The 27,111-nt window shown below is 39.0% G+C and overlaps 1 protein-coding gene across 1 annotated transcript in view; it reads right to left on the bottom strand.

Annotated features, from left to right (window-relative positions):
• col22a1 (collagen, type XXII, alpha 1) overlaps nucleotides 1-7,404 on the bottom strand; it is a 67,543-nt gene extending 60,139 nt beyond the window's left edge. Inside the window, exons 1-4 of the mRNA XM_031741708.2 lie at nucleotides 7,346-7,404; nucleotides 7,001-7,124; nucleotides 2,792-2,940; nucleotides 2,129-2,695 (exon numbers count right to left, since the gene is read on the bottom strand). Coding sequence (XP_031597568.1) covers nucleotides 2,129-2,695; nucleotides 2,792-2,882 — 658 coding nt within the window. The 5' untranslated portion in view covers nucleotides 2,883-2,940; nucleotides 7,001-7,124; nucleotides 7,346-7,404. The remainder of the gene's footprint in view (nucleotides 1-2,128; nucleotides 2,696-2,791; nucleotides 2,941-7,000; nucleotides 7,125-7,345) is intronic.
• Nucleotides 7,405-27,111: the final 19,707 nt, after the last annotated feature.

Below are 27,111 nucleotides of genomic sequence, written 5' to 3'. Positions count from 1 at the left end.
CTTCGAAGGACCCGGCCCACGTAGACCGCGAAGGCCAGGTCCTCCGAAGGATGCAGCCGACGTTTTGGGACACAGCTATTATTGTTTCGGTGAAATGAATTTCTACAATGGCGGACTTATACAAAATACCGTTACTGTTAATTTTACTCTCTGCAGTGTTTAAATGCTTACATATACACACACAGTTACTGTCCCTCCACACATAGGACTCAGTTCTGCTTCTATGCTCCATCTTTGTTTACTCTTTCCCACTCAGGCTTCTAGACTTCTGATTGGCCAACATTTCTACACGGTTAGGAATATATGGCCACCTGCTGCTTTGGCATGTTCCTAGCAGCGTTTTCCTTCGTTTTTGGCTTTTACGTGTGGACGGGATTTTTTTTAAAAACGAAAACGGAAAATCTCCGTTTTCAAAAATACCCGTACGTGTGGACATAGACCTTTTAGACCTTAGAAAGGACCTTTGGCTTATACTGTTTATAAAGCCAAAGTTAGCCAAAAATAACCATTCTGTAAAATGTATATAAGCACGTCACTCTTTTTTAAAAGATGGTGTTGAGACTCGAGCATGCTAAATACTTGAGCTACCCTCAGATTTGTGGCCCTAAGGCTATAATTTAGGGCTCTGGCTGTGAGTTAAAGTGGAAGCAGTGTAAAACCTGCCTTTGGGAATGAATCTCTAAGTATCAGCAAAAATGTATGCATTACATGGGGCATCTGTTTTCAGCCGTAAACTGGTAAATTATTCATTTTTGCTATTAGCTGTGTTTCCTGTCACTATTATAGCTGGTGAATTTTTAAACACCATCTGGGTGCCCCTTGTCTGTTATGTGGAGAACAGGCATGTAAGGTCAAATATGCAATCTTAGGAGTTTGTGTTCTTAGGTGAGGCCACACATGCTCTGTCGAATCAGTGTAGCACAGAATAAATAGTGTCCATTTTTAAAACTATAGATTAAAAGGTGAAAACATCTAACATGGACATTTGAGCCACTGTAGCTGACCCACTTGAAACATTAGAGCTATAATTTTCTGGGTGAAAATAACTCACATCGCTCAGGCAGCCAGTTATGCTGACCACTGATGTACTTGGAGGCTCACCCGTGGCGATTTTAGAGATTATAGAAAGAAAACACTGAAACTTTTTTTATCTGACTGAATTTAGCCTTCGGCTTGTTGGAGTTGATAAAGTATGATTTAAAAATACACAATATTATCGAGTGCCTCATCCAAAATCTATAAGTGAAGAGTCAGAGGTTACTGGTTTAGGACAAAACTACAAGCTGCTTTTAAAGCACAAGAGGTATGTAACTTTGTAACATGATACACCCTCAAAAAAGAATTAAGGCATTTTAGAGTCTTACTCATCACATTCTTCACAGGAATCACTGTTTTTGCCTGACAGGTTAGCACCAGGTTAAAATAAAAGTTGGGGGTTTGTCATTGCTCATCCTTAAGCAAACCATGTAATCATGTCATTTCCATTTTAGTATTTCTTGTTCGTGGTAAAGACTCATGGCATCCCTTTCTTTCCGGTCTGCCTAATTTTAGGCAGGAATTTTAAGCGTTGGCGCGGGAAGCATCCATCATCCCCATAAAAATACTAGCAAACAGATGCGTCCCTGCTTCGCTACAAAGCTAAAAAAGTTGTTAACATAGAATATTTTAAGTCTATTTTAGCTGATTAAGTTAGCAGTATAAACTATTTTGTGTCTATGTTGAAACATTTTCTCAGCACACTAGTGAAGAAAGCATTGAGGTTAACACTAAGACAGGCTTTCTACTGCTAAATGCCTCTGCACTATAGCAGCAGTCGAAAAGGCAGCTGTACCACAGATATGTCTTGGTCGGGAAACTGTCATTTACGAGCTAATTTTTGCAAGGGCTTCATATTCAGTCACAAGGAGCCGGGATAGCTCAGTGTGCATGTGCATCTCTGTGTGGTTGGGGTGGGGTTTTGTGGTTAGGGTCTTTCCTCTTTTCACAGTGGTTAAAAGGTTAAAATAAGTCACTTTGATGAAGTGGATATTGCGACTGAGGCAGACTGTTCAAAGTATAACTTCAAAAAGAAGCCATGCGGCATGCAGTGTGAGTGTTTTGTTGGCAGTGGTCGCGATGACTGACTTACTCTCACACAGCCTCCTCCTCAGCCTGTCCCTGATCTTGTCAATGGCATTGAAGTCTGTTACATGGAAGACATGGGCATTCTTTGGCTCCGCTGCGATCTCTTCCAGCTCCTCCTTCAGAGCCTCCCCTATGCCCACAGCAAACATCCTGATGTCCGCTTTGGCAGCTTTCTTGGACGGCTCCAAAACATAATCCTGGCTTCGGCCATCTGTGAGAAGAATGGCCACCTTTTGAATGCCTCTGGCGGCCGGCCTCGCTCCATTCTGCACTGTGAAGATGTTGCTGGTTGTGTAGTTGATAGCATCCCCAGTCATTGTATTTCCCCCCAGGTAGCGTATGTTGCTTGCAGCTCGCTTCACATCTTCCAGGGTCTTGTGTCGTCCTAGGTTGAACTCAGTGGTTGGTCTGTCACTGTAGCGAACCACGGCTACTCTTGTCTTGTCAGGTGCTACATCAAAAGACTCCACCAGGTTAGAAACCCATTGCCTAATCTTCTCAAAGTTCTCCTTTCCAACACTGGATGAGGTATCCAGGATAAAAGCCAAGTCATAGTGGACGTTTTTACACCCTAGAGAAGGCAGATCCAGAAAGGATTTTAACACATACAGTCTATAAATGTTCTAAGGCTGCTATTACAACAGAAATGTAATCCTAATGGTCTTACCTGCCCTTTGTGCTTCCACCTTCTCACTGGAAAGAGTCAAGGCCAGGATGACCAAGACCAGGGTGATCCTAAATCCCAGTCTTAATTCCATCTCAACCTTGGCTTCAGTCTGTTTTGTTTAGCTTATTATAACCATCAAGTTGTTCAGTCTGTGGAAAGATGAATAAAAATAGTTCAATTCTATTCAATTCAATTCAAAACATTTATATGTTTATATTTATTGCATTTATATTTATATTGCATTTTGCCTATTTGAGAAGCGTTTGAATTGATCTGTGATATGTTATAGTTTCTGAAAAGTGGCCTATTGACACTAGCTCAAAAAAAAAAAACTACCCTAACTCCAGATGGGTCAGGCAGAAATCCCTCTGAACGCTACACCTATGCAATCAGAAAATGGGGTTTACCGTATTTTTTGGACCATAAGGCTTACCAGATTATAAAGTGCATTAAGTGAAACAAAGCAGTTAGATATGTCAACTTGCTTCCTCCACTTCCGTACCATTGATTCATTGATGTTGAATTTTATCACAGCTACTCTATCCCCATGTTGTTGCAGTATATTAACAATTAACCTCGTATTGTGGATGGATTATCTCAATTGTTCTCCTGACTGAATTTTGGCCATGCGATTGCATTTGTCCCTAACCATCAGGAACCCTCACGTTAGCGTTCATCCTCCAGCTTCACTGTGTTTGTTATGCTAACATAGCTGTGTCGCTAGCGATCACGTACCACATTATTATATACCAGCTATCTCAACTTCAGCAACCCTACAAACATCACTGCTGTTTAGTTTTCTGTCTTCATTTATGTTGGAAGTGATGGCAGAGCTGTATGTTTTAATTTTTTCACAAATCTCTCAGTCAGAACATGCTATATCCTGTTTAGGTGGAAACTAGCGAGCTAACTTCCTGCTAACTCCGTCAGAATTTAATATATTATGTTTTAATGGATGCCTGAATGTTAAACTTTTTTGTTACACCTGGTAAAGCAGCAACATTGACCATTTTATTAAAGATGAAAGAATTTAGACAGTTTTCAACTCTCATTGATGCTGCAGTGTTCGTTTCACTTTGTGACCTGAAGCAGACCGAGTTTTGGAATAGTCCACGAGGCTCCCGACTACGGTAGCCGTAATGCTGCGACAATCCATCAAGCGGTGCGGCTTCTTATCTTAGCAAAGTTGTACTAAACATTTTTTAACAGATTTTTGAGCGCCCCGTACCACATAAAATCGGTTCGAGGTCAGTAAGCACAACCAGAATTCATACATAAGGTGCACCGGATTATAAGGCGCACTGTCGATTTTTGAGAAAATTAAAGGATTTTAAGTGTGCCTTAAAGTGCGGAAAATACGGCATTTTCTTTACAAACAAGTCTTGACAATCATTGGACAAAGAAGGCAATCGTTAGCGTTCCAACAGCTACATTTTAAACTGCAGTAGACACCTTATATGTGTCAAAGAAAAGGAAAAATCTCATCCCCATTATTGTCCAGTGTTTTACTGTCTTCTCTCTGGTATGAAAGCTGGAAGGAAATGTCTTTCATTCTTAGGACATGATAATTGAAACCTAAGACTAAAATACACACTTTTTTGTTTTACAGCAGCAGTGAATACTTCACCCAGAGAAAAACTGGACTCGGTAAAGAGTGCTGGAATTTGCTGCATATATATCAACTCCAACCACATAAGGACAGTGTCAGGTCTGTGATGTTTTCTGATGATAAACTGCAAAAGTTCTCCAAAGTAATTTCTTACTCTTTAAAATATGCATTTAAACACACATCTAACTGCTAGAGTGCCATTTTTACAGGTTTGATCATGTTGTAGAAGACATCGGTCTGCCTCTGTTTGAATCATTTTTATGCTGTTGTCTCTGGGTGGCACTGAGAGGAGCCTGTCTTTTAAACAAAAAACTATTCTTGATCTTATTGCACACCAGTGGTTGTGATGCCTGCTATTAAGATTGATGTCTGGCTGACTGTAGCCATAACACAGGCTCATCCTGATCTCATTGCAGGGGGTTTGTGGGGGAAGTTGAGGAAAGTCTGAGTAATGCACAGCTTGGAAAAGCAATAATATAAACTGATTTTTTCTCACCATCTTTTACTGTTGTGATAGTTTCACTCAATTGTGCTTTTTTATGTATGTTTTCCAGAAAGAAAAAGATACATTTTTGGTGGTGGATAGTAACTTTTAACTTCCAGAAATAAAGCAGTGCTGTGTAGTTTTCCTATAATGGAAGGAGCAGGTAATTCACCTTTTACATTCCTAACAGTCATTAGAAAACTTGATGTTGATATATATTAAAAAAGCTTAAAACACATGATTTTAGAAGGTTTTGCGTCTGAATTTCAACAATCTGGAGAAGTGTTGGCAGCAAATAAACGTCTCTGGGGTTGAAAAGTTCAGCTAAAGTGTCAAACACTGTAGTTGATCCATCAGGTAGCCACCTGAGGTCAGTGCCAAAAGTGAGTCAATCCACATGGAGTACCATGTTGAAATGCCCAACTTCAGTAAAAAAAATTAACATGTTTGGTTCAAACAAAAAACAAACAAACAAAACATCTTTTGGGCATTTTGCATAGTTTGTCCCTTCATAAAAACTACAGAGGCTGTTGAACTGAACCAGACCTCTGACTGCTTGTGATGATTTTGCATCACAAATCCAAGAAATAGCTTCAGTTTATGTGGGTAAATATCGGTTTGTTACTGTACGTAGCACTGATTAACAGGTATCTGCATCTGTGTGTTGCATCTGTACATGCCCTAAAATGCATGCTAGCCTTTGCAACTTATCAGTCCAGTCACATCTCTAAATATAATAATTTGTTATGCCAAAAAAAAAAAAAAAACTCAGCTAAAATGGTAATTTTGAGGCTTCAAAATGCACGCAAACAGTGGCTATGCCCATCTTTTGTATGCAGTCTGTGGTGGGCACTGGACTTCACTGAGCACATTAAAACATGAGGATTGCTTATGTTGTAAGGTAGACCTTAGTCACATACTGCCATTCAGTGATAGTTTCAAAAAAGTGTGATGCAAACTGGAAACAAAGACCATTCACCTGCTAAATAAAAGTTGTTCCTTACAAATGAAATTTTACTTTGAAGGCAAACATTCTCCGTAGCCAGCTTTAGTCAGACTCATCAAAGCTTCACAGCTGCTTAGCAAGTGTTTGCAGACAGGTCAGCATTTTCTATACAAACTACAGTGATCCTGGGAATCTGCCAGCAGCCAAAGAAATTTCAATGAGGTTTTCGGTTCAATGGTGTATAAATCTTTTGAACCAGTTTCATTTAGTAATGCCAAGCAACTTTCTACAACCACTCGCCAACCTGCTAGGGAATACATTTTTTTCCGTAGTGACCAGGCGATCACTAACTGATCTGGCCTTAGCAAGGAATGAATTGGATGAAAGTTAACAGTAAAATCTCTCTAGCAGGTAGGCAAATTTTGTATCATCTAGACAAACTTAGCCTATCTGTTTCCAGCTATGCTAGGCAGAGCTAGTCACCTCCAAGCTGTCAATCTGTTGATCCAGTTCTTGGCATGAAAACCTGACAACCTGTGTTGTCCAAAATGTCAAGCTAATCATTTACTTGGATTAGCTAGACTTTTTAGGACTACAGTGGAGAATGAAGTATAATCAAAGAGCAGTAAGTAAATGTAACTATGTAAGAATATATTATTTTAAATTACAAAATGATCTAAACAGAAAGTCAGGAAATATTGTGGTGGGACTCAACAGCCTGTTGACTGTGCTTTAGCTTCTATGTAGCCTGTGACATAGAAAGTTCACTGTGGGTTGTACAAACTTCTTTAGTGCATGGTATTGCCCTTATCTGATTCTCCACTGGGCTATTTCTGCTACTTGGTTTCACTGTTGCTATTAATGAATAAAACAGGCACTTTAGCTGAATTGCTGTAATTGCTCCAATTAGTGTGCATTTAACATCTAAGAAATTCAGCCCAGAGAGCTTCAATGAAAAAAAAAAAAACTACAAAAAATCTCAGCTGCTCAGCTGAATGAGATTTAGTTTCAAGCTCCTAATCTTCATTACTCAAGTTTGTATGTCAAACAGATTATAATTTGTCTTTCTTTCATCACTGATTATATAAAATGTGGAGCTGAATTAATCTGCAGTTTTACGTAGCTACAGTATCTGACGTAAAGCTAAAAACAGGATATCAACATCCCAACCTGGGACCGGATTCCTTACAAACAGCAGGTCTGTATCACCAGGCCTGTTTCCACTTCGTCTCTTGATGGTTGACCTGGGACTGCAGTGTAGATGTCTATAACAGAAGCACCACGTTTATCATTCCTGAAATGCAAAAAACAGAGAAAGGCCTTTTTTTAAGTGCAACCAAAGGAGAGGGGGAAAAAAAAGAGTACGTTTTCTGATAGCAGATCTGAGCAACACATAAAGACAAAAAAAGCCAATAATTCAGAACTGCTAAAGAATAAAAAAGCATTTCAGAGGCGTTTTATGGAAGCAGAATAAGCAGTAATACATGGAAGACTTCATGACTTTTTTTCCCTTACCTGGCCTGTCACTCAGTCAGTGTCGCTGGAGGTGTCTCTCTTTCTGTCTTTGCCTCCAGCACTCACACCCTGAATCAGCACTGGGAAAGCATCATTATCACTTGATAATAATCCAAACTGTCACCCCTGCAGGCATCAGAACTCACGAAGGGATTATAATATAATCCAGGGAGACAATCCAGTGCAGAGTGTTGTTAAAAAGTGAGGTGAGGTGAGCTTCAGCAACCTTGTGGATGAGTGGACAAGGTGGGAGGGAACTGCAAAGGGGGAAAGTGTAGGGTTTCACTTGGGGACGAAGCAGCTTCTACTGTTCTTGACTGGGCTGTGCTCTCACATAAAAAAGGCAAAGAGGCACAGCCAATTATAGAGCCAACTTTATGGATATTTTTGTCCTTTTTTTCCTCTCTGCCTCTCTCTCTCTCTGTCCTCCATAGCTGCACCCATCTGAGGTGTTGCCCTTAAAGTAGAGGCATGGCTTCTTGGCAACCACCTCAACTGTCCAGCCTTTGCCACTGTTATAGCCACAACGGAGCCGCCCTGGGGCTGGCGGTGGGCTGGGCCTTATTGGCTTCTACCAGCAACACACTTTTAGAAAAAGGCTGTATTTAAGTTGGGGAAATGATTACAGAACACTTGTGCTTTCAGCTTTGTGTTGAATGGCTGTCCTTGCACTGGCTTATAGTAAAGCTCTGTGATCTATATTACTTATGTTATGCTGTTTTTCTTGGTTTACACTCATGTCAGACCGCACACATTTCATTTAAATATACATTTTTATCATATGAAATATATGCTTGTATCCTAATTGATATGTCTCCTTGACTTTGTGGTTTCTCATGTTTTTTTTCTCCCAATTTAATGTTTTTAAGGGTTTTTTCTTTCTTTCCTTGGGACGTTTTACTGCTTCCTTTTTGTGACATCCCAAGTTTCCACAGATAGGATGAAAGATTTATTCATGTTTGAATCAGCAGAAGAAAAATGGATGCATGGATGGATAATTGGATGGATGGGCTGTATATAAAAACACAGGGCAGGTTTGGGCAATTCATTTCCTTAAGGGGCCACATCAGAAATCAGGACCGCTGAACTGAAATCAATTCTACTCAACATTAATTTGATCTCTTTATAAACTGTTACTGGTAAGAGTAGGTGTTGCAATTAAGGAATGAGAAGATAAAATATTTGTAGTAAAAATGCCAACATTCTATCACATTACAGCAACATTCGCAAAAGCAGTTCTGAAAAAAATGTGTATGCTGTCACAAAATTTCAAAGACTTTTATCTTTATTCAACTTGCTATTGCAATTTTACTTGAAGTTACTTCATCTTTAGTTCTTTTTTCTTCTTTAGTGAGTAAAGGTTAATCTGTTTTGGGCTTGAACAAATGCATTAACATCAGTGACTGAGGTGAAATTTCAAAAGATTCTGTATCTGAAAGCTCTTTGCCTTTCTTCTCACAAAACATTTAAGTATTTCTTCACTAAAGTCAGAGGTAAAGCCATGTGCTTAATTTGTGGAGAGCACGTTGCAAAGTTTTAGAAAGATTATGGACCTGACAACAGAAATCTGTGAGTTGTGTGTGAAGAAAGGCAAAGAGCTTTCAGATACAGAATGGAAGGCAGATCTAGCATTTGCTGTACTGTCTTTGACCTCAGTCAAAGTTGTACATTACAATACATTAGCAAATGTATTAAACCACTTGTCATAAAAACAAGAAAACACAAAAATTTTCAGAAATCTGTCGAGACTTCCTTAAAACTAAACATTATACTGTTATTTATCAGGCCAATCACAAGTAAATTGAAAATTTTTACACCCACATTTGAGCTGGCACCAGTACACTTCTCTGAGAAGTCTCAAATTAATTGAGCACAACATTCAAGCACTAAAAGTGACTTTTGGGATGTAATATAAGGGACTAGTATATAATTTTAAAAAATCTGTGTTTCTTTCTTTTCACCTTTTTTCTAAAACAATACATTTTAAAATTTATAGATATCAGCAATATTTATATTCTAGCATTATAAAAATCCTTTTGATTAAAGAGTTTTTACATATAGTGTTGGATTAACCTGTACAGAAACATAAAAAATTATTTTGGTAGTTGCCAGTTTTGTTCACTTAGGTCAGTCTAATGAATGTGGGAAGCACTCAATAAGTATTTACCTCGTCATTTCTTATCAGTCCTATAGGAGCCACTTAGCCACAACCAAACAGCCAGAAGTGGCCCAGGCAGTACAGCATCCAGAACTCGTCTCCAATCACCCAAAGTCTCAAAAGTCACCAGGTCATGTACAAATGAAAAGGTTGATGGTTCGATCCCTGGCTGCTCTAGTTTGCATGATAACATATCATCAGACAAGATACTGAATTGCTCCTGATGCATTCATTAGGAAAAGTGCATCTGTGAAAGAGGCATGTTGTATAAAGTGATTTCACTGCTCAAATAGAGCACTATATAAGAACCAGTCCACTTACCTCCCTCTGTTGGCATACCCGTCAATCAGAATGTCCACCATCATGACTTTAAGTCTCACCAGTATCAGAATGGAAGAATTACAACAAAAAAATCACTCAGTACACTTGTTATAAAGCAGAAAACTCCTTAAGTTGGACATTCTGATATGGCCATTTGAAGGGATTGACTCACTTTTGAAGCCTGCCTCGAGAGGACTATGAAAGAACTACAGTTTTGGGTTTTTTGGGGGTTTTCATTTATCATTGGTTTCGTTTTTTCAGCCCTAGAGGCTGCCACTTGGACCAAACACATTTTTTACCAACCATCCAATCCCATTTGATAGATAACTGTGCCTGTGCTCTGATTTGACAGACCAGTGATTCAGTGTGGGCTGCAGGCACTTGTAGAGTTATTGCTGCTGGGCCATGAGCCTTTAAATACATAAAAAGTTTCCTTCTCAGTTGTTTTTTTTTTATTAAATATGAAATCACATCAACTATTCTGAAGTTTTAGAAAGGCTTTGATTTACAGTAGTAGAAGACTGCTGTGATTCACATTTCACTGTACAGTGATGTCTTTATCATGTGTGGTCATGCTCCTCGACAGTGCCCACACAACGCTGTGGTCATGCCACACGTCACGTCATGTTTCGTGCAGTTGTCTCCACATGCTTTTACACCACCTTAGAATACAGCCAAATCCTGTGCGGTGCAGTCAAGGCACCAAAATGCTCCAAAGTCAGTATTTGAATGTCACGGACAACAACATTAGCCATTCCATTGAGCCCTATTTACGGTGTCTTTGTAGCTGAGGCAAGTGCAGGCCGGGCTATGTATAGGCTCAGTGTGAAGTGGATGGGAAGTAGGCTGACGATTCAGGGCAGATGCACACGATGAGTGATGGTGTCAGTCTGAGAAACCGTCTGTCGCCCTGTGTGAGAGGGCTAAAGAGTTGACCAGCATGTTGGGTGAGTGAGAGGCTGCAGGCACCATGTAGTGTTGGAGAAAGCCATCTGTCATGCAACCGACAGCCAGCTTTCAAACTCCCGTATCAGATACAGGCTTACTCTCACAATGTGCTCGCAGTTTTTGTCTGACAGTTAGTGGTCGAGCAGACAATCTTTAAGAATGATTTTCTCACATATTTTACCATTTTATCTTAGTAAAAGTATCATGTTCATTTGGCCTATTTGTGTAATTATTTGGAAAAATACAACCTGTGAGAAACCAGCTGACCAGAACAACATAGCTTGGTTTATGCCACATTACTTAAGAGTAGCGTGTATGGTACCCCAGAGTTCTTTAACATGACATCACAACATCGCAAAACTATCGTCACACAAATTAGTATGACATTGATTTTTTTAATATTTGACTAGTGATTCTATACAAGCAGTTTTCATGTTCCAGTGACCATCTATAAGTCCTGAAAAAGGCCACACCCTGAACAAGCTGCCATCCTATTGCAGTGCTAAGACAGAGAAATATACAACCATTCACACTCATGTTTTCCAGTGAGAACTGAAAATAAAGTTATGGCTCTTTCCTTATTTATTTAGGTAAAAGATTCAAAATAACTGGCTGGATTTATTCAAGGTGAGACTTACTACTAGAAAGACACTAAACCCTTTAAGATTGTATTGTGTATATGTTTGTTGTTCCACAGTAACGTTTACTGTGCGAACTTCCATTCACTAATTTAGAAAAATAGTTTCTCCAAATCCCATTTGTACGGAAGAGGAGCATGACATTAAAGTCAGAATTCTGAGATTAAAGTCAGAATTCTGAGATTAAAGTCAGAATTCTGACTTTTTTCTCAGAATTCTTTTTTCTCAGAATTTTGGAAAAGAAAAAAAAAGACATGCCCACTTTTTTTTTTCTGGTGGCCCTAATCCTCTTCCATACATTTGAGAGGAGACCTGTTGTGCTGAAATTATGTAGACACTTCAGGTGGACATCAGTAACTGCTGTTACATGTCAGGCCAATCCCAAAGATTCACAGATTTGGGACATCTTCCCTTAAAGTCTGTGAGAGCTCACAGCTGTCCTACTGTCATCATGACAGTATTAGAGTTCTCTTGCACTTTATGCATGTTTTCTGTTGAACGACCCACATTTCAGTTTAGATTCACTTATAGAATATCCCAGGCTCTCTTCAACTTCAGCGCCTCATCTTTTGAAGCTAGGAGGTTCACATGAGCTTTCTGTATATTTCTCATGACTCCCTTGAAAAGCTTATCTTTTTGCCGGAGCTTTTCCTGGTGCAGACTCGTCTCTATCCATTTTCAAAGATGCCGATCTCCTCCATGATGTCGAGACTTGCTCAGAGACTTTTTTTGATGACAGAACAGAGGGCATGTCAGTCCTGGAATAACTGAGTTTTTAGTCAGATGATTGGTGGAAAATAACTCAAAAGTATGAAGGAACAAATGATGTGTTTTGTCCTTATGTTTATTCCAGTTTTCTGGTTCTTGCCCTGCTTTTTCCCACAGACAAGACTATAGACAGACCAAAGACAGTATAAAAGATGGATCATGTTTTAAAATCCAAACAAATGGTGAATCAGATTGTGAACCTGAATGCTCTCTAGCTAACAACACCAAATCACAACAACAGTTGTCTCAGTGTGCTTTACACTGTAAGCTAAAGATTCTACAATATTACAAAGAAAACAGAGACTACCAGAATAATCTTCATGATGCCCTATCAGCAAGCGCTTTGGAGACAGCGGGAAGGGAAATCTCCCTTTCAGAAATTAATTATTTAATCAGTATGACCTGAAACCAGCAACAAGGCCTATAAAATCACTAGTAGTGTTTACAGGGGTCACAGAATCAGAGACCTGAGAGTCGTTTTCAGTCCGTCTGTGAGCCACAAAGCCTGCATGTCCACACTGGTTTCAAAACACCTCAATGGCATCTGCCACTGAACCTGAGTGACAAAGACAGATACTTTCTGTACCATAAAACTTCTTACTGTTCCAGGGTGTCACTCTTGAGGGCCGCCCTTCAGTAGAGTCTGTGAAATTAGTTCTTGTCATTGTTGACTTGTGTAGTGTTGTACTTACACTGGCCCTCAGAGGTCAAACACACTGCAGCTTAAGAAAACACTGGCAAATAGAAAAATGGTGCAAAAGCAAACAGAACAGAATGGATGTTGAATAAAACATAAGAGAAATAGAAATAAAACTGAAGAGCTGCAGAAGTGAAAGAAACCAAAACATACAAAAGATCGCACTGAAACAAGGACTCTAGTTCTTAAGGTTAACTTTCTTAATATACTAACTAACATGTTGGGGGTTTTTTGCTTTGTTTTTTCTTTTTAGTGAGGTTCACAAGAGACAGCACTGCATATGCAGATTTTAAATGAGTGCAAAAACACTGCAAACGGTTATATCAGGTACTGACAAACAGAGCCCTGGAGCAGATTTTGTTGCAGGTTTGGTTTGAAAAGTTTTATTGTTGATTCCTGGGCAGAGGTCACAGTTGGTATAGACTATAAGCCTGAAAAAGCTTTTGAAGCTTTTCCTTTGGTGTTTATAAGACGGTGGCTCCAAGCAGCAGATTTTCACTGGAGTAAATCTTCCAGTAACTGTTTTTTCTGACCACTTGGGGGCAGTGGAAAGAAGTTTTGGATCCATAGTCTCCTTTTTTTCTAGAGCAAACATAGCACTTAGTTACCAAAGATAATTTAATGAATAAAGCAGACAGTATATAGTGGCAGTAATGACAGTGAGATCACGAGTTCCTACTTTGGGCTGAGTTACATCTCCAATGTTACCTGCCTGGCTTGTTTCCAAAAGCCGCATTAAAGCACTTCCAGGGTGGAGGAGTGCGATCAAACAACAACAATAAACTCAGTTGGCATTCAGAAACTCCTGCAGCTGCCTATAAGTCAAATTAATTCTGCTTAGAAAAGCAGAATTGCGTTAACAAATCAGAAAGAATGATAAATTAACAAAACAAATGTGCTCTCCACCTATCTACACATCTGATCATAAACCAGTTTTTTTTCATTGCATTTTTTATGTTTGGGCCACAAGAAAATCTTGAGCTGGGTCTGGCTTTGTGCCAACAGCATGTACAATACACCTTTCAGAAGGAGCTTAAGTTAATAAAAAATAAATAAATAAAAAGCACTGCCGAAGAGTAATCATTATGTTGTACTTTCCTGCTTGAAATACTAGAAATCAGGTTTCCAATTGGAGTACATGCTGGTGTATATCAGTCCTCTGCATGTGTGTGTTTTATGATGACATCATCCTATTTTATTAGAGACATTCCAGAGGGACTGCATTGTTATGCTTTGTGATCAAGGCTTTTTTCCTCATTAATCTGCAGTTAGCAGCACTTGGCTTCAGACTATCAAGTGCTTGTTCTCTGCTTCCACCTTCAGCTGACTGTCGGTTCAGAGTGCAGCTTGCAGATTGCTTACTGCCATCCTCCTCGTGGCTCTTCCTGGCACTTCCACTCTCCCAGGAGGCCGCAGGTGCAGGCGGCTGTTTGATGCCTTTCCCAACATGTGGCTGTCCTCGAAGAAGCCTCTCTCCCCGCTGCCCTTTGCCTTGGACACCTTGGACCAGCTTGCGCTCATCTGCTGATAATCCTAGTGTTGACGTGTTTGAATTGCACTGATCCTCTTCTAGGCATTGTGCTCTAGTCAGCCTCAGCCGCCTCCAACCTGTCTCCTCCTGGAAGTTGCCAGGGCTGTGGCACGCCACCTCTCTGCCATATGCAGCCTGAGCTTTAATTTGAGGGAAAAATGAGGGAGGGGTAGGTTTGCTGCACAGAGGAGCTGGAGTACCTCGACACACCACATCCTCCAGATGCTTGCACCCATTCTGCTGTATGGGGTTGGCGTGTGTCAGCTGTGGCCTTGCTGATTGATTTTGCTGCTGGGCTTTGACTGGTGCAATGGAAACAGAAGGAAATGCCTCTGCTTTTACCAGTCTTTGCCTCATGCATGATTTTACCTTTCTCGTTTGGGTCACATCCAGCTTACAAGAGGCTGGGTTGGGTTCTTGGTGGATAAACTTAAGCTTTTCCTTCTGAGCCTCCTTCACCTTCTCTGGCAGCTCCAGCGGGGCAAGTTTCAGGGGTCGTCTGAGGGGTTGAATCTCAGTCTGCTTCTCTATGTCCGGCTTCGGCAACTTGAGCGCTAACAAGTCCAGCTGGGGCAAGCCTTCCTCAGTAGGCAAGGAGGTCACAAGGTGACCTGCTGCCTCTCTTTCATGGCCAAGTGTCTTGGAGTTGTGGCCCTTTTTGGCTGCTGGTCTCAAGTTTTGACCATTCCGATGCAACGTGGTATTTTTAGCTTGAATAGTTAACATTTCTTCTTGCTGCAAACACCATGAACAAAAGACATGTAATTGACTCAGATGAGTCATACAAAATAAAAAATAATAATGTGACTTTTACTTTTACCGGTTATAATTTTGAAAAACAACTTTGATGGCAGTTGCTGTACTCTAAGGATGATGAATCATTTCCTCAGTGACCTGTTAGAGTTAGGCTAACCCATACCTTTTTTTTAACTGAATTTTCAGCTGTTTCGTATATTCAAATTGAAAAGCTTCAGAAAGAAGAAGATCACAAAATATGCTTGTTTGGTATGTGGCTGAAACACGTTCTAACTCCAACCGGGTCTCTGATGTCTCGGTGGATGTTAGGATGGGCAGTAACTGGGAGAGCCAGGTATCCCTGTAGCTCTTAAAAGCTCATTAGGATGGCTGTTTCGAGGAACTGTTAGACTCAATCCATTCTGGAAAATAACTGAACACCTGGATTCGGATCCATTTATTAACGACTGATTAATATTTACAACTGCAATCTTGAACATCTATAATAAACCAAGGAACTATTTGCTTACTTACAGCATTGGCTGTTTTAAATTTAGAAAGTCATCAATACAGATCCCTACTTTGCAGTGAGCATTGGCTGTGGTCATAAATTCACTTAATGGTGCTGTCACTGTGATCAGCATGGAAATGTAATGAAATGTTAACACATTTGTTTTTCAAATGCTGCGCGGTGTCCTTTAGAACAGTGGTCACAAGCCTGAAGGCTGGGAGAACAACAAAAGGCCGTGAGATGAATATTCAGATGGAAAATCAGAAAGTTTGTGATACACGGAATGATTCCGTCTTTAGATCTGTCCAGTTTTTTATATACAGTTTTACTGTGTACAGTGAGTCTTATTAAAATGTATATTTTTTTAAACCACATGAAGGGAAAATTGCTCTTTATATGACAGAAGCTCAATCCAGCCCCAAAATATCTCAGTTAATAAATCCAAATATCAGTTCTGTCAGAAGAACTGTTGATGACTTTACTTTGATTATGTCTGCACATATAACTAAATTAAATAAATGCAACAGACAAATTTGTCTCTCAACACATCCAGTAACATAAATATTGTTTTCACTCTTAACTTTTTAAAAGTTCCTCATTCCTAAGCTAAGGCTGTTTAAAGTCTATTACACTCACATCACACGCTGTCCTTATGCTGCTGGGTTATTACTGCACATCAAAAATAAATAAGCTAGTACAATTCACACGTCTATTTTTATTTTTTTTAATGAATTAAAGAAACATAGAATGAGAAGCAATAGATTATACTGGAAATAAGCAATATATGTTTTTCAGTGCCTGGTCGACCAACTACACTCAAAACCAAAAAAAAGGCTTACTTTAACTAATTCAATGACATATAATGTTAAATTTAATGAAATCTGATCAAATGAAACTTAGTTGATAATCACATTATTTGAATAAATAAACTTTTTGTTTTTTGGAAGTTTTTTTTCCTTTAAGTTGTTTCATCTGGACAGTTACTGTAAAGCCATTGCTTATTATTTATGCATTATTAGAAGGTGATCTAAGACACAACTGTAAAACATGACTACATCTGCACATGCACGTTGACTTCCTCGTAGATAACAAGTCACTGATGAGAATCAGTGTAAGGATACTCACAGGTTTAGCAAACATCTCTTGCTTGAACTTTTGTTGAATCATATCTCACAGAGGAGAGGAGCGTTCTTGTTGTTGTCTCTGCTCGTTGGACCGTGCCACCCGGGTGAAGGCAGTGCCACTATAGTTGCAATGGATTTTAGCAGCCTTAATGTCATTACACAGATTAGGGTCACAATGAGGCACAGTGATCTCTACTGATCTCCAGCTTAGCAGCCAGTGTCCACACTCACTGTGAGTTCTTGTTGACACGAGTTTCTTTTCATTCCCCTCAGCAGGATTTTACGCTAATAAAAAATCACTGGCACCTTGCTGCTCAAATTATGACTGAAAAGTAGCAGTAATTTTCATTTTCACTGACCACCAGATGGTGCCAGAGACAACCTTTGAAGAGTATTGTGACCTCACTGTTGCACACATAACAGGGCCAGCTGTGAGCTGCAAGAGACCTGCAGAAATAACTTGTAACTTATCAAATATTAATATAATCATAAAATAAACCATTTTTCCTCCTAAATAACAGTTATAGGCAATTTCCCTTTGCACACACTATGAAAAGAGCTGCTTTGCATTTTAAGATTCCAACATTAACACATTACTGTCTGGAAAATCTCTGAATGCTCACAATATTATGCCGCATACATAGAGCTGGAGCAAACAGGGAGTTAAACATCACACAGGCTGGCATTACTTGAAGATAAAAATGATACTGACAGAGGCTAAATTCACAGAAGAACCTCTCTGGAATGTAAAAATGTCTGTCCAAGTTTCCTAAAAACTGAGCACCTGAATGATGTTTTTGCTTGAATGATGTATTTCATTTTGTTTTCATCTCATGTGCACTGTCACAAACTGTTTGGGGTCACTAAGAAATGATCTTGCTTTTGATGTTCTTAAATGAAAATATAATGAAATGCTTTCAACAGTTAATTACGGATGCATTCAGTCTCCTTTAATCATTGATCATTTTTAATGCAATATTGGCACAAATGTACAGCAGCCATGGAGTTTTTTTTTGCTGAAAATCCGGTGGAACATTGTGTTGCTTAATGCAAGTTTATCAGGGTAAAAGGCTGATCGATCATTAGAAAAACCCTTTTACAATTATGTTAGCACAGCTGAGAACTGTTCTGCTAATTGAAGAAGTCTTCAGACTAGCTGAATGTCCAGAGCGTGAGCAATTACAAAAACAGAAATTTCTCCAGAGTCATCTTCATTTGTTTAAAAGAAACAAAGGATATAACTCAGCGGACACGATCTAAAACATTTTATGATACTACTTTTTTTTACTACTATTCCCTTCTTAGAAGCTAACTGCCTTTAACCTAAGTAGAAAGAGAAGTAGGCGACAGAACTAAGCAAGAGGACATCAATCCCTTACAGGTTCTCAACTGGCAACATCATTAATGTATGGCAAGTATCCATGAAGTAACAGTCTCATTGTCAACAGTGAAAAGGGACGTATTGCTTTGACAGCTAGAGTGCTAAAGGTCTGCAAGGAGATCCTCTGAAGAAGGGAAACTTTTAAATGCTTATTTCTAACCTCGTCAGTTTCTTACTATATTCATCTGGTGTGATCGTAGCTCCAATTCACTTTGCAACTCACCCAATTTTTACATTTTCATAAAAAAAAAATTCTCCAGACTTTTGACTTGATCCCCATGTCATTATAAGAAACTAATAATGCTGCGTAGCAAATAGCTTTATATGCAGAGCACATGTGGAAATGCTTCGTTAATATCAGACTGAATGTATGACAGATCATAACTGTCCGGTTTGAAGAGTCACACATTTACTTACCAATGTAAGACGGTTCCTTTTGGTGATACCATTACATCATCTGCAGTTCACACAACACATTGTGGGATTAAAAATATGGATGTGGTGTGGATATGTGGCCAGAACTGAAATTCCTGTGATGTTCACTTCAGGCTGCCTCCACTTCACTCCATAGAGTCACTGAACTGGACCGAGCAACCTTTATTTTTGGAGTCGTTCTTAATGGAATTATCAGGAAGGGCGTCATTTGTAAAATTCTCCCAAATCCAACATGTGGAGCGACCCACTGTGGCAATCCCTTGTAGACTGTCCAACAAGTTTTAGTTTCAGTTTTGCTGAGTGAAAGTCTGGTATTGTATTAGTCTGTAACTCATCTCTAATAAGCAGTTCGTGTCTGTGTAATAAACACTCTACAGTTTATGGTTATAGCTAGCTAACCAAGCCTGCTAGCTGTAGCCCAATTTAACATTCTAATCCAGCCCCCTGTCCCATTATTTGTCCCATTTACTCCAATAAAGCAACATGAGGGGATGTCAAAATGCTAACGTTGAGGCTTCAAAATTCAGAATTAAAATCAATGGGTGATGTCATGTGTTTAATTCTATCATGTAAATGCATGTGGTTTAAAACCCAGTCTAACAATTTACAAAGCCCCCCCCCCCAAAAAAAATATATCATTTTAACTTCACTGATTACAAAAAAGAAAAGAAAATGTAAAAAAAATGAAATTTACAGCATGATTTGTAACCTTTACATTACCTTAAGACAGGGGGCGCTGAAGGTGCTGTGTAGACATGTCTTCTATATTATCGATCTTCACTGGAATTACACTTTAATCCCATTTCTCTTCACTTCACACGTATTTCTTCTCTTCTTCAGTCTAAATATCTTGAGACAATCAAGATAAGACAATGATGTGCTGTGTGTTGCCTGCAGGAATATTTGCACATCTTAATCACCCTCCTATTGCAGCTTGTTTTAAATTTTAGCTCTATTTCTCCCACATCAGCCTCATTTATTGTATTTAGAAGCAGACTTTTCCTAAATGGATGAGACTTGTGTGAGACTAGTTGGACCATCAAATATACAGACAGACTCAATCATCATTTTTTTTTAAAAATCTCCTGTTCTCCATTGTCTTGTTCTCTTGCATCCCTCCCCTAAAAACGAAATGTCAGCACCTGCTTATTGCATCATATTATTGGTGTGGTGGAGTTGGTACCACTGCAGAACAACTTGGCTCTGCTTACATGATTATTTGAGATGCAAAATTACAGGCTTACCGCCAAGAGAAGGCCTCAACGCCCCTCTGCCACTGTTCTTATTGTGTCGCCCTCTGTGTTGCCTGACGTTCAGGGCTGACAGTATAATTACTACGGTGTGGGAAGAGGATAAAAAGGGATGTTTGTTCATTCTCCCACCTACTAAACATCCAGCTGCACCACATGAGCCACTCACAGAGAAGAAGGTGGCGACTACCAGAAATCCTTCATAACATAAAATTTAATGCTTACAAGCTGTACCTTATTACTATATACAGAGGACTAGACTTACTGAAAAGTTAAGTCCCAGGCATCTTTGGCTCTTAAATAGTTTTCATCATACTTATCTGACAGACAGTTCAGAATTTATATTTAAACAAATGTGACTTCTCCTTTGTGGGGTCCCTCAAGGCTCAGTCCTTGGACACCATTCTGTTTTACATATACATGTTATTCTTGGGTAATATACTTATATTACCCAATGATAATATATACATACCCAATGATAATATATACTACCATTGCTAAGCTGGCAATATACAGTCGTGTTCAAGTCTAGCAATCTCAACAGCTTCTCCTACCTCAGCTCATGTTTTTATGCTATCACTAATTGGAAGTGTTTAAATTTCCTCGAACTTAACTCTGATAAAACTGAGGTTTTTGTTCTCTATAAAGAATCTTCGTGTTATTTTTGACTGGCAACTTAATTTTGAAACTGGAAATTTGAGTACGCACTTCAATTTTCTCCCGTCTTGTGATGCCACATGCTCGTCTTGTGTATTTCTTAGTCCTCTCTTGGTTGTCTTCAACTGGTCCAGAATGCAGCATCTAGGCTGCCAACAAAAACTAGCCAGTAATCACACAGAACCACCTTTCTTGCATCTCTTCATCGAAGTCCCTCAAAATTATTTAAAAATTCCAATAATTATATATAACCCATCAGCCACGCATGGGTAAAACCAGTCCATTCATTCACTTCATTAGTTTGGTTTGCAGTTATTTCAGTAATTTAATTTATTAATGTCTTTACTTAAGCCTAACAGTGATATTATGAAGCGCTCACATAATAGCATTGTGTGGTTTTTAAAAATGTTTCTGTTATATTAATTATGTTTGTCTTTCTTTGAGTTTCTCTTTCTGGTTTGGGGAGGTGGCTGTTTCCTGTCTGGGGAAAAGGCATGGCCAAGGTCTGAAGACAACCAAGTGCTCGTTAGAAATGGGGGTGTTTTAGGTTTAGTTATGTTATTTTGTGCTTAGTTAGGATTGGTGTTTGATTTTCCCCCTATTGTGTGTAAATGGTCTTCGTGTTTAAGTCAGTTTGGGAGTTAAGTTGTGTCTAAAAAAGCACATAACCTTTAATATTCTTACTAAGTATCTTTATTTCTACTCATTTGTTTTGTGAAATGCACAAAATTAGAAGGCTAGTTTTTTCCCCATGGTTTTAGTTTTTATAATAAATTAAGTTATTATTCTGCTTTAAGTAGGCCTGGAAGTGATATCAATAATCTCATCAGGAAGAAACTGAATAAGCATATTTCTCAATAGGTTAATATAATCCCTTTAACATGGACACTTACGGAAAGAAAGTAAAACTTAAATATTTTAAGCACAGGCATGGTGATTTGTTTTGCATACGATTATCATTTATTTTCTCCTGCAGCTGAGATTTGCTCTGATCCTTGCCTGACCACCCAAGTACTTAAGACCTCTCTCTTCATAGTTTTAATTTTTAATTTTTTTAACCAAATACTTTGGGGGATTTAGTTGCTTCCAGCTTAGAACCTTCTCTAAACTTTCTCATAAAAGATAAATCATCAACATGTTATGAATTTTGAGGAAAATTGATCACAAATGAGTTTGATAAACTTGCCTGCAGCTGTTTAATGAATATGTAACAATGAAACTCCCCGGACCGGATTTTGTTCTCAAAATGAAAAACTCTTCTTGGATTTCGGTAAAAGGACTTCAAAGTTGGAGATGTTAAGCACTTACAAGAAGACAGAGGGTTTCAGAAGGAGGCTCATCATTTTTATTCAAGTGTGTTATGGCTTCACCCAGGCTGTTCAAACCCAGTGAGTCACCCACACCAAATCATGCACACACACTCACCAAAAAAAAGGAAAGAAAGAAAAAAGAAAACATACAAATGTAAAATGTTATGTAAAATGTTCATTGCACTCTGAACAAATCTCAACGATCTCTTCTCTAAATGTCGAAAAGAGAGCCACACCAGAGAGCACTGTACAGACATCAGTTTCAAAATTGCAACAGAGGACGTCAGTGGCCTCAAACCACATGATTACCAGCAAGATGGGCTATAATCTCCTGTAAGGAATATGGTACATGGTATTATTTGTTCATCAGACCTACAGAAGAACCTATTGCAAAGGATATTTCACAAATAGAAGTTATGGAACACACTTTCTATTATTACACAGATAGTAGTGCAATTTGTGTCTCTTTGTCCCTGTCGTAGATAAACATGGCACTGTAGACAGAGAAATGGCCTGCACATACTGCCACATGCAGTAAGGAACACCTGGAAGCCAAGCATGGCCACATACGGGATGCCTTAAAAAGAAGCAGCAGCCAATGACCAACGGGAATCAAATCACCTCCGTATCGTATGACGCCACGTGGCAGAAGACAATATGTTTGTCTGGCGAGAGCAATGGCGTGCGGCTGTTTCTCCGTGCCATCTGCATCTGTTACAGAGTAACATTCAGTCGAGGACCATCAGCGTGACATGTGGCGTGGTGGTTGAAAAATCAGAGTAATATGAACGCGTGTGGGAGGGGGATGAAAAACGATCTGACTTGCAGCTCATGAAGATTAAATGAGTTCATTTGTTTGCTTCTTCCATTCAAAAATAAAAAAATAAAATGATCCATTATGGCTGATACATTCCCCAGAAATGCTGCTTGGAAAAGTTTTACTGTGAAAGTGGAAGCAAAGCAGATGACACTGATCACTTAGTGAGCGTAGACATTTGGTTAACCCTATCAGTGTTCTGATAATGATAGATTTCGATAATGGTAACGATCATTCTGGTGTACTGCATTCTCAGAGTAACAGGTGAGAGGAGGAAGCACTGAAACGTCTCAACAACAAAGTCCAAAAAGAACAGTTGTTTTGTCTTCAGTCTACTCTTCAAGTACATTCAGATAACCTTGGGCTTTATTAAGGTTTCGTATTCTCAACAAATCCCCCAAAGAGATCAAAATCAATGATGCATCCAGCTGTCTCACTATCTGACCTTATATATTTTTGTGACATTAATCTGGAATTCCATCATCCCAATCTTTGGTTGATAGGGATTATATCACTAAGTAAAATGGGGGAAAACAACAACAACCACAAAAAGAAAACGGGGGACTTGGAGTAAGAATCATCATCACCCTAAGCTAAGTTTGTTTGTGCATTTTGGAGAGCTGATTTTCTGGGCCTGCTCTTGTCTCAAGGCTTTTTAGCTAGAAATCTATCTGCCAAGCATCAAACAGCAAGCAAAGTTCTTAACTAGCAGGTGATAACATCCAACCAACCTTCGGAGCTGCATATTTATCTCAGGAAAGAGTAAATATTGTTCTTTTGTATAGATCAGTAGTTCTATTGCTCTATACATGACTCCAACTGTAATGTTAAACATGGTTACTGGAGAATCTTTCTCACATTATATCCTTTTTCATTGGTAATGTACAAAGGCATTAAGCAGCTGCTAGTTTAAAACTGACTTTCCTGACTCTAAAAGTTTAAAGTTTCAGGGCAAATTTCCTGCAAAAATATGTGAAGTTTCTGCTCATCCCCAAATGCGTTGTCATTGCTACTTTACAGCCACAACAGAGAAGAACACTAGACAACATTAGTCACAGGACCATTATGATCAGTCTATTCCTTTAACACTACAGGGTTTGTGTGTTTTAGCTTGCATCTTATAGCTCAGTGACGCCTCATTGAGACAAGGAAGGTTGTTACTCTGTGATTGCACTCATTTTATTTTTTTGCATTTGTCATTCAATTGAAAGTAGTTGCAGCAACCAGCTGGTTACCTAACCTGGGTTAACCTGGGGGCCACTTTCAGTTACGAGGTGAATTTGTATTTTGCTGTAAAATGACCATTTTTGCAATTTATCAGTTCGTATCTATATAATCACAAACAGATGTTGGTGTGTTACCAGCTTGACCTGATTCAATTGCAGAATGATAGCAACAAGAATAAGAGCTCCATGTTATTGCTGATACATCAGGGTTGCTTTAAAGATGGCATCTCACTTCAAGTGGCCGTGGACTTGGTTGCACACAGTCACAATAATTTTTGTCATGTCATCTCTAACCACTGTGTGGCTGCAGCATTAGCTAATTGAAGTACCCACAAGCTACCAAACATAGCTAAATATGGTTTCAAGTTGATACGGTCAGCTGATTCATCCAAGTTCACAAAAAACAGCTGATGCAGCTTCGAAAATAGGCTGTGTCAGCTTTGCGTCAGTTTTTACCATCAGCCGTAAAAGGCTATTGGGGTATTGTCATTACCCTGCTGTGTGGGCAGGCGGATGGCGTGAACACCTAAGTTTGTGAATGAGGTAAAAATTGATCCCATGGGTGTATTTACTAAACAAAATCTTGGCCGAATCTGAATCTTGGTGACCTCGATCCCAAAGGTCAGACGTCAAGTTTTCTGAAAATCTTGTGAAAGGATTCTGAAAGCTGATAGCATAGTTGTGTCTTCTAGGAGGCTGAGGGGAAGCATTGGATGTTGGCAGTATTTTTAATAAATACTATCCTTTTTCTCTGGTTGTGGCCTGTTGTGGGTTATGTTAAACTTTCCATGTTATATCCTTTAAACCTGTCAAATAATCACACTCCTTGTGTTTCTTGCACCATCTGACTTCATTGTGGGAGGTTGTGGCAAAGCTCAGCAATTATCTCTGAAAGCACAGTGTCATTATTACTGAGGAGTAAAGACCCAACATTATGAGAAGGATACCCAAGCTGCTATACACCAGAGTAATCTTTTGAACCATTATGAGATGATTGTGTCTTTTAAAAGTTAGGAAGTGATTCAGTCTGCTTTGCCAATGCGTGAGTGCCTGACTCTGCGTGGTGGGTTTCAGATGTTGATTTCCTTATCATCATTCGACTTATCAGGACTGGAATCTGTCTCTATGTAACCGCATCTGCTCTATTGTTAGCCCTGAAGCCAGACTGCTATAGTCTAACAATAGATTTGGTAACGTACAAACAGATTTGTGTTGAAATGTGCCCACTTTAACAGAAACACTGACTGCTGTTTCTTCAAGGCACATATGCTCATGTGTAAAAATACATATGCATCTCAGCCATGAAAAGGCTTTTTTTTTTATTCCAAAGATTGTTATCTAAATATCCTGTACAAAATGTTTAAAAGCCAGTAAAGTTCCAATAATGAAACAATGCTTTTAGGGCTTCTCTTAGACTCCATGCCTATGTTTGTCACGACTGAATAGGATCCATAGCTTTTTACCGTTTGCCCAAACAGAATGGCATTCACCTTGTGAGGCATGCTCAGCTACCCAGGAAATTAATAAAAGCCTGTTAAACACAAGGCTGCAGAGAATACTGAAGGTCACACTTTAACTTGAAAGTTAAAGTGCAGAAGTTTTACCAGGTTTCCAGAAGTATTCATTGATTTTTACATGACATAACCTGCTATGGGAATAAAAAGGCTCCCAGGCCTGTGCAACTTAAAAAAAAAATCCTTGCCATCCTGCTCCATACTTTACAAAGAATATACACTGAAATTTACATTTGCATGTTAAAATGCATTTTCAATCCTGACTAATTTACATGATGGAAATTTAAACACATGTGAAGGTAGATTGGACCTTAAAAACAGGCTGGTAATCAACATGAACATCCAGAGTTAATCAAGTATTTCCTAGCCTCATGGCGAGACACAGGCGTCAGGGAGATGATGTTTCTAAGTTGCATTTCTCTGAAAATTTCAAAATGAGAATTCGATATGTACATCGGGTTGTTTGGCCTGTGCGCTTGGACTTCTTGGATTGCATTCATCACCTACAGGAAATCAAGAAAAAGGGGTTTCATTGAAATCTTGTTTTTTTGTTTTTTGTTTTTTCCTTTTTTTGAATTAAAAATCATAAAGCGAGGTAAATAACTGCAGGGATTTATCAAAAGAAATGTTCATTATTTGGTAAATCATTCTTAATTGTTTGTAATTAACATACTTAATTATAATGGAAAAAATTGATCTGCCCATTCATTATATTAAAGTTCATGCACTTCCTCAGATCAGCCTTTCGACTACAAAAGAATTCTCCCTGTCCATTTTCTTCTACTGCTATTTTACTGAGAGTGAAAGGATCATCCTGGTGTTATCAAGCTTGCCTTATTCACAATCTTGAGCTGTCCCCTCCTATTAATTCATTCTCACTATTTCAGGTTTTTCCCCCTTGTTGATGTGTTTATCACCTCGTGTTTCCCTAATGGCTCCAAAGTGTATCCAAATCTCAAGAGTTGTCAGTTCAGATCTGCATGCCTCCCCGTCACTGTTTGCACTCAGGCTCTGAGTCCTACGTAGTTACATCTGTGCAGGTTTCCAAAGCACGCTCAGGGTTAGCTGCTACAGGCATACATCATGTACTATGCAGGGCTTTGGAGCATGCTCGTATGTGTCCTTTAATCAAACGTACACTGCTTATAAATTCAGATGGAGTAATGTAATTGCACTTATCAAAAATTCCACCGTCTGGGTCGGCTTACACTCGTCAACATCACGGCACGGTAATGCCAACTTCATTAATCTGACTTATTTTCTGATTTTCAAACAACCTGCAACTGATCTTTTCTCAGCTTAACTCATAGACCCCCATCTTGATAGTGGTGACCAACACTTCCCATAATGCTCCAGTTTACTTGCCATTAAGAGACTGAATATAAAAGCTGGCCATTACTTCCAAGTCTGAAAAAGCCCAGAACAGAAGTTTCATTCTTTCCAAATATCAACAGGGGGTGCTGACTCCTCTGGTTGCAAAAAGGACTCTGAAGTCCACGTAAAAATGAACCTACTGCTGATTTATGATCTCAGTAAAGGTTGTCTTGAGCTTAGGATCTCAGTAGTTTAACATGATCATTATTTTATCAAATATGGTTCCATTTATAGAAAAACAAATGATAAAGCAAGGTATACTTTAGCACATTGCTGATGTCTGATTAAAAAAAAGTGTGATGTCATGGTGAATTTTCCCATCTTCTATTTAGAGTCTGTGACTCTAAATAGAAGATGCCAAAACTATTGTA

Source organism: Oreochromis aureus, linkage group 22 (assembly GCF_013358895.1).
Source record: "Oreochromis aureus strain Israel breed Guangdong linkage group 22, ZZ_aureus, whole genome shotgun sequence".
Classification (NCBI taxonomy): domain Eukaryota; kingdom Metazoa; phylum Chordata; class Actinopteri; order Cichliformes; family Cichlidae; genus Oreochromis; species Oreochromis aureus.
The sequence above is the reverse complement of the archived record's forward strand: the minus strand, read 5'-3'. Positions and strand labels throughout refer to the sequence as shown.